Source organism: Agrilus planipennis, unplaced genomic scaffold (assembly GCF_000699045.2).
Source record: "Agrilus planipennis isolate EAB-ADULT unplaced genomic scaffold, Apla_2.0 scaffold104, whole genome shotgun sequence".
Taxonomy (NCBI): domain Eukaryota; kingdom Metazoa; phylum Arthropoda; class Insecta; order Coleoptera; family Buprestidae; genus Agrilus; species Agrilus planipennis.
In genome coordinates this window covers 311,865-323,334 of record NW_020438892.1, presented here as the reverse complement: position 1 = coordinate 323,334, position 11,470 = coordinate 311,865, and the positions used below count along the sequence as shown (strand labels likewise).

The following is an 11,470-nucleotide window of genomic DNA, read 5'->3' as shown; positions in this document are numbered from 1 at the left end:
TTTCTTCATTTTATAAGTACAACTACATGAGTCAATGCCTTAAATAAAAAACATCTAAAATTTCAAAACAAGTAACTTTATGTATAAAAGGTAATAGTTGTATATGTATGATTTTTTCTATAGATAGTATTTGTAAATCATACCATATCTAAAATGAAGAAATCCATGATAAAGTGTAAAACAGATCACAAACAACACAGCTACTTTTTTCGTGTTAGTTGAATTTATTTGGCTGATAACTTTTTCAACGTTTGAATTCTTACTCATGTTATTGCTCTTCCTTCAAGTATTACTTTGTAAATGTTGCGGTAACACCCAAGAATCATGCTCAGGTAATTTTGTTTGCAGAATGTTTGGGATAAACTAAAATAATTAAAAAGTTCGGGGTACACACCTACAACTCATTAAAAATGAGGTTAAACGCAGGAGTTGTCAAGTTGACGTTTGTTGACTATTCTATGGTTGACTGTTCTGTGGTTGACTTCATAGATAAGTTGATATTACCATTGAACTAGACTACAGATAATCCCCTCCACTTCAATGGATATTACATTATAAGAAATCCATAGATTAAATAAATCAATGAGCAAGTGACTTCTATGACCATAGATAAGACTATGACTAGAGACAATAGATGAGACAGTTATTCCTTATCAATGGTTATAATCATAGACATATATTAGTAAACGTCGATGGTTATAATAACTATCTATGATTATAACCAAATTTCACAACATAAGGAAAAAGTACAATAATGCAAGAAAGTAGTTAGTTAATTATTAATTTTTAAGTTTACAATGATAAAGTTAGTAAGAAATAATGTTAAAGATAGACTTAAACGGTTTTTAAGTGATGCAAAATTAGATGTAGATAAAAATGATACAATTTTAAAAAACAATAACGTTCAGACCCCTAAAACCCGAAAACAATTTCTTGTTCCTGTTCTGACCCAAGAAAAATTAAAAGCAAGTATGAATCGCTCTGTTTTCTATTTAATCTTACGTAATAGAGTTTATAGAAATTGTCATCGGTTGTTGGCCTACATTTAGCACCCAATGGTGTGAGTTGGGCAAAATTGTCTCCTGAAGGGAATGTTTTAAATAAATGGGACGTTTTGGAGTTTGCACAGCTACCAAAAAGAAATTTGCCAATTGATATTCTACGCTACGTAAATAGTAAAACAGTATACTAAATAGGTGATTTAATGTGGTACATTTCAGGTTAAAACTGTCATTAATGAAATTCCCGAAGGGGACTTGTATATTTTTGAGTTACCAGAAAGTTCTGCCCCTTTGAATCAGAAGTCAATTTCTCTCAATTACAACAATCAGCAATTAATTTTCTCCTCAATGTTAATTGCTCTTCTTGATGCAAGAACTGCTAATTCTAAGACGGATATTAAACACACTAATAGCATTTTTTATTTAAAATCTAAACTGTCAGCTAAGTAAGTTATAGGTTTCTTTTGTGCTTCATATATTATATTTCTTTATCATTTAGATTATTTGGAATCCTTGTTGGTACAGAGAAGGTCTCTAGTCTTTCGATTATCTCCTCAGTCTTTGATAATTCTAAAAATAGTTTACCCTGTACCCCAGTGATTGTGGATAAGAGTTTCAAGAAACATTATTATGACTCGTCTTCAGTTCACAAAGAACTTTTAGGGCATTCTTTAATGATTGCAATGTGTTTTTTGGATCTGTGCCTATATAAAAATAGTGAAAGTATAGCTGCAGCTACAAAGATTAAAAGATAAACGAGAATGTAATTAGTTATTATTTTTTAAAATACATTCTTTTTGTTTATCATTATTTTAATGATTAACAAAAAGTTAGTAAATGTTTGTATAAAAATATACTTCACTATAAATTAGACAATTTCACAGTTTAGCTTTTCTATTACTAGAACTTGAGGCACTCTGATGAAATCCTATTGCACTGTTACAGTTTTTAATTTAATTATTAATTATTAGCTAATCGCATTGTAGTCAAGTATCAAATTTTACTCTAGAAGTATAAACGTCATAAGCTAAAGAAATGGTGTTGTCATAAAGCACTCTATATTTTGTGGGGAGGTAATAAAAGTTTATTACTTGTGCAGGGGGCCAAATAACCCATTCTGCGGCATACAGTCTCCACGCTTTCTGTTTAACTTCCTCGACGAATTCTCCTATCGTTGCCCCCTCTAATACAGCGAATGTTAAAAAGAAAGATGTGATACACAATGGCGAACAAATTAATTGATCAACAACAACCTTCTTTGCTACAGTCCGAATACTATGACCTGGCAATTTAGAATCTAAAAACTTATACCAGTGATGACATAGGATCCCCACTGACATTCCAGATATCCCTGAGTGTGTGGTTCTTGTTGGGTTCCATTGTTTGAGGTTCCCATTCAAAATTTCGTAGTGCTGTTCGAAAACGTCTCCAGTTGCTGACAATGATATTGAAATTGCCACATTAGAATACAGTAAATATTTAGGACTAAACGCTTTTTCACGAAATTGTTTTAGTTTCACCACTAATTTACTCTTAAATATCTTATGTATTGTTACATTCATTTTGTAGGTTAACTTGTCTTCATTTTATTATGTAATGTAGTGTTTCAGCAACCCGATAACGTTATCGCTAATTGCTAATTTAGGAAATAGCTAAATTTCAAAATTTGGATTTAATACTCTTTGTACTTCAAAATACAATGCTTAGTGAAATCACGAACCTATCATAATTAAATTACATCAGAGATTAATTTATAAGCCACTTTATTTGAAAAATTTGTAGTATACTGACAATTAACTTAGTAAAAAAGCAGTTAACACAATATTTACATTATATTGTTTGAATAGTAAAAATTATATTGCTAAAAGTCTTCATCATCTGAGTCTAAAGCTGCCCTTCTTCTATCAAACTTCACTGATGTTTTGCTTTGGGGTATTTGTTGATTAACACTTTCTAATATGCCAATAAGCTCTTTCTCCCCAATTTTACTGCCTATCTGGCCCATCTGTGCCATTCTCAGTATCATGTTCTCAACAAGTTTTCCTTTTTCTGGCTTTCCTAACATCAGTGTGTTTACTAAAATGAAAATGTAAATTTTACGAGTTTTGAAAACCAACTGGAAAACATACATCTGGCTCTGGCTGATTGATCAAGTACTTGAGACAGGATTGAATTTTTTACTTCTTCTTGGGCTCGTAACTGTTCTTCTTGAGCTTTTTGCTTTGACTCTCCTTCACCACCCTTAAATTTCATCGATAAAGGAATATAATTACTTTTTTAAAAGAATAGAGATTCAGTTCTACAATACCTTAAATTGTGACTGCAATTGGGCAAGTCTTCTTCTACGAATTTCTTCCAGCTCTGCATCTCCCATAATTAATTACAAGCTAATTATTCCCTAGGATCTTATATTTTTAAATAAATAATAAAAGGTCAACAGCATTAAGTTTCTTTGAGGTTAAGTTGTAAAATTTCCCTAAATATGCAAAGTAGACTACATTCGATTACAGATGCATAAGAAGTTGCCTATAGTAAAACACCTATTAAGGATTTATTTTCAGAACAAAAATATGTACACTAATAAGTATTATTTGTGCTAATTAACTTACATTTAATTTTTTCTTGCTTTTTTTTCGTTAATTCTTTTGAGGCATATTTTATTTTAATTTCAACTTTATCTGACAGACAAACGTAATGTTTCAATTTGCTTTTACAAAGAATATGCTTCCTACTTCAAGATCTGTTTTTTTTTTTTTGTGTACTGTACTATTTTGTTAGAAATGGGCAAATATTAACCTAAATAAGAATATAAATATAAACATAAACATTCATTGAAATAATCAGGTTGTAATTAGTTTTTGATAAGCGTAAAATCGTTGTATGTTATCATTTAATGGTAATTATGATTATGAATTGAATTTTATCTTACAATTAGTGTTTTAAAATAAAAATTTTGATGTGCCAGCAAAACAGAACATTAGAAAACACTAGATATGGTTATTCAGTTAGTAATCTACTACTTATTTTAATGTTAATGTATTAGCATATGCATTATTATACATACCTATATTTTAATCAAAACCATATGGAACAAAAGTTAAGATTGCAATTGTGATTGAATAATAATAATGCCGAATCAAACAAGACAGGTTACCACCTATTCTACATTGGTAATAATAAAATTAACAATGTTAAGTCCCTACTTCTACCAAGTTATTTATTTTAGGCTGGTTTAGTGTACATTTTTAATTTAATCGTTGGTACTGGAGCCCTGACCCTCCCTGCTGGATTTTACAGTGGAGGATGGGTTTTAGGAACAATTTTGCTTGTGATCTTTGCATTTGCAAGTTACATCAACAGCACTTTTGTGATTGAAAGTATTGCCTGCGCAAATGCGACACATACATGGAGATATATACAGTCCCACAAAATTGATGAGGTAATTTCTAATATGTTAAGTACTGGAGGGTACAAGGGGGCATAATGGCGTACAATTGTAGGAGTGCGAGGCATATCTTGATTCAGATGAGGCAGAAGAAGTGGATGTGAATGAAGAAACTGCAATAATCTATAGACCTACTGGTCGTTTCTATTCAATGACCAAGCAGTTCGAATTGGGACAAATTGCCAAATTGTATTACAACAGAACTGGTCAAGTATTGTTTTACATTGTTTTATGCGTTTATTTATACGGAGACTTGAGCATATACGTTGCAGCCATAGGACAGACTCTGACAGACATTACGTGTGGAATCAACAGCACTAACATTACATTTGCAGATGTTTGCAGTGAATCAATCCCAATGGCCAAAGAGAAAGTTTATCATGTTTGGCTGATAGTATTTATAGGACTTATTGGTCCGTTTTCGTTTTTCCATGTAAAAAAGATGCTTTATTTACAAATTTTTACAGTAATACTTAGGGGAACGGCCTTTTTTCTCATGATAGTGTATTCAATTTTCGAATTGACACTTTATGGTAGGCGGGGGTTTCCGCTACAGGCGAGTCTCATAGGGACACCGGCCTTATTAGGCGCCACAGTGTACAGTTTCATGTGTCATCATTCGCTTCCCGGTCTCGTAGGGCCCTTGGCCAAAAAAGAACTCGTCAACAAGCACATTGCTTTAGACACGGTAATAATTGCCATCTTTTATCTCCTCCTCTCCCTGACGGGTATCTTTGCTTTTAGTGTTGTACAGGATTTGTACACTTTGAATTTTATCCCAAATCCCAACGATAGTTTTGCGTATAAGGTGATGGGCTATTTTATAGGGTTATTCCCCGTTTTCACATTATCTTCTAGTTTTCCAATACTTGCGATAACGTTGCAGAGCAACCTGAAAGCTTTATTTTTAGACGTCGAACGAATCGAGACGTATAACTTTGTTTTGAGACGTCTTTTGTTTCCGACTGTTGCGATATTACCCCCGATTGTTTTGGCGTTTGTCACGCACGATTTAAAAATGCTCGTGGGATTCACAGGCGCTTACGCAGGCGCAGGAATACAATATGTAATTCCGGCAACGTTGGTTTATTGCGCCAGGCAACGTTGCAAGGCTGATTTAGGGTCGGCGATTGCCAACAAATTTTCTAGCCCTTTCAAAGGTAATAAGTGGATTTATTTCGTTATTGCGTGGTGTTTTCTGTGCGTCCTTTGCGTTACCATTAATATTATTCGGTCTTTTTAATTTTTAATAAATTCGATTAGTCTAATCACTTTTAAAGGAATTTATTTACATATTATATTATGCAAGTACAAATATTGTATGTTTTATTTTAAAATTATGTATTTCTATATATTAACAGTAATTTTTGCTGTCCACTGTAAGTGTGTAAGATTATTAACTTAAAATTAGAGTTAATTAATGAGCTACTAAAGAATAATGTAATATGTAATACTAATATGTATATGACGGTATTTTTTAACAAGACTGAATTTTATATATATTTTTATACAACTTTACCAAATATTTTTATAGTAATGTGTATCTACAGTTACTGTTAAAATTAAGCAATAGAAAGAGTCCTCCGTTTTGTTAACCTTGTTAAACGGGTTTATATGTGTATGAGTATGTGTATCTCTATTAATTGGTTGTCTGTAGAGTTATTTAATAAAAATAATATAATTTTTTGACCTTGCTTGGTTTTGATCCCAGAACGTTTGCAATGTTATTAACAATTCGACGTGTGTTACAGTTGATTAATGTGTGTTGTATATCCTGTCAGGAGCAGCGTAAACATATTGGTATCCGTGAAATCTTAGGAAAATGCCGTCGTGCTGCAGAAACCATTACAAGTACATATTTTGCGTCTTTTGTACACAGTATTTTTGACTAATAACCAGCTATTCGCGTTAAAAGCACATCTCCGTGCCACTTTTGTTTTAATTCGAGGTATGCGTGTGTTTCCTTTAAACGACATTGACATATACTTGCACTGAAACGTGCTCTAAATAAGAAGCAAAAAGCAGAATTTATTTTCTCTTGTTTCTTATTTTTTTTTCACCCTGCAAATAGGTGTACCTACTGGGTATTCATTTGTTATTTTTATTACTCCCTTTTGTTTTACCATTGCATTTGTCTACCAATTCAATAAACGAAACAAAAGAGTAATGTTAAATGAATTAACGTACCTACATATGTATAATACGGATTTTTATTTAATTTGTTTGGCAAATATTAAATTGAAATCAATTTTTCGGTAATTGTTTTATTGTTTGATGGTAAATGCAATTATTCAAATATTCCATGTTAACATTGGCAAAGTCGGCGTTGAGAAATTGGTCGATCTCGTAAAACGTCAATTTCCAACATGGCGTCTAGTTTTTACGTGGCGTAGATGTTTCTTCGCGATTTTTGCAAATATTTCATTTAAAAGTGAGTGTACATAAAAAATACATGTCGAAACGTTTTCTACGTGTAGTATATTATGTTAGGTACGCATCTTGTAATGTTAATAACCGTTTATTTTTCTAGATTTCTCATTACCAGTTTCACGACATAACCGAACCTATTTTATCCAAAACAAAAACTAATCGATAAATCGATTTAGTTAATTTGTGTATACAAAAATGTAATGTTGTTATTAACAAGATTTTCTTCTTTTGCAGGTTTTGACTTGGAAAAGAAAATTCAGAAAAATGCACCTTCCCTCCCCTCCCTTTTCCATCTTCTGTATTGCGGGCAGCCTAAACAACAACAGGTAAGATTTTACACATACGTAAATTTGAATATTTTGATATAATTAAATAATATAATANCAGTACATGTTTAAAAGGATTTGAATGTTATGGTTTAACGCTCTGGTCGCCAAATGAATCCCATCGGGACTTTCACTTATCATCCCTTCACTCACCAGATAAGAGCTACGCCAAACTTTAACTGATGAATAAGTCAAGACCTGAAATATTTTATAAGTTTACATTTAAAACCTAAAAACATAGTAATATGCCAGCAGAGGTTTTTGAAGCTATTGACTCTTAACGGTGTTTAAGACAACATCAGACATCCTCAGGGATTCCTTCTGTTCCTAAAGAGCCCTGAAGACGTCCTATGGGTCGAAAAACTAACTATTATAATAAAAATATGGTAATACATGTTTTAATATAGTACGTACTTCCAATGAAGCTGTGTTGAATAAATTAATTTTTTCATTAGTAATCATATTGATTTGTTCTGGCCTTAATGTTTTTGTATTAATAGGTGGCTGTACAACCCAAAGTACATTAGTTTTAAGTTTCTGTAATAGGTCCATCTGCCGAACTAACGTCGTTAAATTATATACATATTCGTCTATTATTTCATTTGACTTGTTATAATTTGCTACCGTAGAAATAGTGGTACCTGTTACTATAAGTGAAGGACGATTATTAATTTTTTGCCATTTCCTAAAAGAAAAGTATCTTTACCTTATTTTTACAATAATGCAGGTTTTTCCTTCTTTTTTTACGAAAGTATCTTACAAACATACCTATATGTGTTCATTAATTCAGGTGATATGTATGGATACCATAAAAACTCCATTTTTATTTTGAGTTTATTATCAACATGTGTTAAATTGCTCATGTTTTGTGCCTCCAAGTGAAAGCTGCCTCCTTTCTTATCTAAATGACCAACAAATCCTAAATAAAGCTGTTTTATTCTTGAATCTCCAATAAAAACAAAATAGGAATATGTGCCATAAAAAGCTAAATATCTCAGACATCTTTTTGTATCTCTACAAAGATTCTATTTACGTTTAAAGACAAAAGTTAAAGGTCCGTTTCTTACGTTTGACTGTATCGATGTAACATGCACCCATAGGGCTGCCATTCCTTATTTGCTTTATACCTACCATCTGATAGAAGCCAACTACATGAGTCAATGCCTTAAATAAAAAACATCTAAAATTTCAAAACAAGTAACTTTATGTATAAAAGGTAATAGTTGTATATGTATGATTTTTTCTATAGATAGTATTTGTAAATCATACCATATCTAAAATGAAGAAATCCATGATAAAGTGTAAAACAGATCACAAACAACACAGCTACTTTTTTCGTGTTAGTTGAATTTATTTGGCTGATAACTTTTTCAACGTTTGAATTCTTACTCATGTTATTGCTCTTCCTTCAAGTATTACTTTGTAAATGTTGCGGTAACACCCAAGAATCATGCTCAGGTAATTTTGTTTGCAGAATGTTTGGGATAAACTAAAATAATTAAAAAGTTCGGGGTACACACCTACAACTCATTAAAAATGAGGTTAAACGCAGGAGTTGTCAAGTTGACGTTTGTTGACTATTCTATGGTTGACTGTTCTGTGGTTGACTTCATAGATAAGTTGATATTACCATTGAACTAGACTACAGATAATCCCCTCCACTTCAATGGATATTACATTATAAGAAATCCATAGATTAAATAAATCAATGAGCAAGTGACTTCTATGACCATAGATAAGACTATGACTAGAGACAATAGATGAGACAGTTATTCCTTATCAATGGTTATAATCATAGACATATATTAGTAAACGTCGATGGTTATAATAACTATCTATGATTATAACCAAATTTCACAACATAAGGAAAAAGTACAATAATGCAAGAAAGTAGTTAGTTAATTATTAATTTTTAAGTTTACAATGATAAAGTTAGTAAGAAATAATGTTAAAGATAGACTTAAACGGTTTTTAAGTGATGCAAAATTAGATGTAGATAAAAATGATACAATTTTAAAAAACAATAACGTTCAGACCCCTAAAACCCGAAAACAATTTCTTGTTCCTGTTCTGACCCAAGAAAAATTAAAAGCAAGTATGAATCGCTCTGTTTTCTATTTAATCTTACGTAATAGAGTTTATAGAAATTGTCATCGGTTGTTGGCCTACATTTAGCACCCAATGGTGTGAGTTGGGCAAAATTGTCTCCTGAAGGGAATGTTTTAAATAAATGGGACGTTTTGGAGTTTGCACAGCTACCAAAAAGAAATTTGCCAATTGATATTCTACGCTACGTAAATAGTAAAACAGTATACTAAATAGGTGATTTAATGTGGTACATTTCAGGTTAAAACTGTCATTAATGAAATTCCCGAAGGGGACTTGTATATTTTTGAGTTACCAGAAAGTTCTGCCCCTTTGAATCAGAAGTCAATTTCTCTCAATTACAACAATCAGCAATTAATTTTCTCCTCAATGTTAATTGCTCTTCTTGATGCAAGAACTGCTAATTCTAAGACGGATATTAAACACACTAATAGCATTTTTTATTTAAAATCTAAACTGTCAGCTAAGTAAGTTATAGGTTTCTTTTGTGCTTCATATATTATATTTCTTTATCATTTAGATTATTTGGAATCCTTGTTGGTACAGAGAAGGTCTCTAGTCTTTCGATTATCTCCTCAGTCTTTGATAATTCTAAAAATAGTTTACCCTGTACCCCAGTGATTGTGGATAAGAGTTTCAAGAAACATTATTATGACTCGTCTTCAGTTCACAAAGAACTTTTAGGGCATTCTTTAATGATTGCAATGTGTTTTTTGGATCTGTGCCTATATAAAAATAGTGAAAGTATAGCTGCAGCTACAAAGATTAAAAGATAAACGAGAATGTAATTAGTTATTATTTTTTAAAATACATTCTTTTTGTTTATCATTATTTTAATGATTAACAAAAAGTTAGTAAATGTTTGTATAAAAATATACTTCACTATAAATTAGACAATTTCACAGTTTAGCTTTTCTATTACTAGAACTTGAGGCACTCTGATGAAATCCTATTGCACTGTTACAGTTTTTAATTTAATTATTAATTATTAGCTAATCGCATTGTAGTCAAGTATCAAATTTTACTCTAGAAGTATAAACGTCATAAGCTAAAGAAATGGTGTTGTCATAAAGCACTCTATATTTTGTGGGGAGGTAATAAAAGTTTATTACTTGTGCAGGGGGCCAAATAACCCATTCTGCGGCATACAGTCTCCACGCTTTCTGTTTAACTTCCTCGACGAATTCTCCTATCGTTGCCCCCTCTAATACAGCGAATGTTAAAAAGAAAGATGTGATACACAATGGCGAACAAATTAATTGATCAACAACAACCTTCTTTGCTACAGTCCGAATACTATGACCTGGCAATTTAGAATCTAAAAACTTATACCAGTGATGACATAGGATCCCCACTGACATTCCAGATATCCCTGAGTGTGTGGTTCTTGTTGGGTTCCATTGTTTGAGGTTCCCATTCAAAATTTCGTAGTGCTGTTCGAAAACGTCTCCAGTTGCTGACAATGATATTGAAATTGCCACATTAGAATACAGTAAATATTTAGGACTAAACGCTTTTTCACGAAATTGTTTTAGTTTCACCACTAATTTACTCTTAAATATCTTATGTATTGTTACATTCATTTTGTAGGTTAACTTGTCTTCATTTTATTATGTAATGTAGTGTTTCAGCAACCCGATAACGTTATCGCTAATTGCTAATTTAGGAAATAGCTAAATTTCAAAATTTGGATTTAATACTCTTTGTACTTCAAAATACAATGCTTAGTGAAATCACGAACCTATCATAATTAAATTACATCAGAGATTAATTTATAAGCCACTTTATTTGAAAAATTTGTAGTATACTGACAATTAACTTAGTAAAAAAGCAGTTAACACAATATTTACATTATATTGTTTGAATAGTAAAAATTATATTGCTAAAAGTCTTCATCATCTGAGTCTAAAGCTGCCCTTCTTCTATCAAACTTCACTGATGTTTTGCTTTGGGGTATTTGTTGATTAACACTTTCTAATATGCCAATAAGCTCTTTCTCTCCAATTTTACTGCCTATCTGGCCCATCTGTGCCATTCTCAGTATCATGTTCTCAACAAGTTTTCCTTTTTCTGGCTTTCCTAACATCAGTGTGTTTACTAAAATGAAAATGTAAATTTTACGAGTTTTGAAAACCAACTGGAAAACATACATCTGGCTCTGG

The 11,470-nt window shown here is 31.7% G+C and overlaps 5 protein-coding genes and 2 pseudogenes across 5 annotated transcripts in view; 3 read left to right on the top strand and 4 right to left on the bottom strand.

Moving 5' to 3' along the window:
* The window catches only part of LOC108737082 (N-acetylneuraminate 9-O-acetyltransferase), a 17,722-nt gene extending 17,261 nt beyond the window's left edge, over window positions 1-461 (bottom strand). The window contains exon 1 of the mRNA XM_018469749.1: window positions 144-461. Coding sequence (XP_018325251.1) covers window positions 144-167 — 24 coding nt within the window. The 5' untranslated portion in view covers window positions 168-461. The remainder of the gene's footprint in view (window positions 1-143) is intronic.
* Window positions 462-715: 254 nt separating this feature from the next.
* LOC112904004 lies at window positions 716-1,768 on the top strand. The gene is made up of 4 exons (XM_025973026.1): window positions 716-965; window positions 1,019-1,168; window positions 1,221-1,447; window positions 1,501-1,768. Exons 1-4 carry the CDS (start codon window positions 798-800, stop codon window positions 1,754-1,756), a joined length of 801 nt encoding a protein of 266 aa, XP_025828811.1. The 5' UTR covers window positions 716-797; the 3' UTR covers window positions 1,757-1,768.
* Window positions 1,769-1,872: 104 nt separating this feature from the next.
* Window positions 1,873-2,694, bottom strand: LOC108737089 (annotated as a pseudogene).
* A 53-nt stretch (window positions 2,695-2,747) lies between these two features.
* LOC108737090 (programmed cell death protein 5) lies at window positions 2,748-3,482 on the bottom strand. Its single transcript, XM_018469755.2, has 3 exons — window positions 3,310-3,482; window positions 3,131-3,242; window positions 2,748-3,077 (listed from the first exon to the last, which is right to left on the bottom strand). The coding sequence occupies exons 1-3, from the start codon at window positions 3,373-3,375 to the stop codon at window positions 2,863-2,865; spliced, it is 393 nt and encodes a 130-aa protein (XP_018325257.1). The 5' UTR covers window positions 3,376-3,482; the 3' UTR covers window positions 2,748-2,862.
* Window positions 3,483-3,784: 302 nt separating this feature from the next.
* LOC108737084 (transmembrane protein 104 homolog) lies at window positions 3,785-6,132 on the top strand. Its single transcript, XM_018469751.1, has 3 exons — window positions 3,785-4,171; window positions 4,228-4,440; window positions 4,502-6,132. Exons 1-3 carry the CDS (start codon window positions 4,130-4,132, stop codon window positions 5,687-5,689), a joined length of 1,443 nt encoding a protein of 480 aa, XP_018325253.1. The 5' UTR covers window positions 3,785-4,129; the 3' UTR covers window positions 5,690-6,132.
* A 2,911-nt stretch (window positions 6,133-9,043) lies between these two features.
* On the top strand, window positions 9,044-10,096 carry LOC108737088. Its single transcript, XM_018469754.2, has 4 exons — window positions 9,044-9,293; window positions 9,347-9,496; window positions 9,549-9,775; window positions 9,829-10,096. Exons 1-4 carry the CDS (start codon window positions 9,126-9,128, stop codon window positions 10,082-10,084), a joined length of 801 nt encoding a protein of 266 aa, XP_018325256.1. The 5' UTR covers window positions 9,044-9,125; the 3' UTR covers window positions 10,085-10,096.
* A 104-nt stretch (window positions 10,097-10,200) lies between these two features.
* On the bottom strand, window positions 10,201-11,194 carry LOC112906858 (annotated as a pseudogene).
* Window positions 11,195-11,470: the final 276 nt, after the last annotated feature.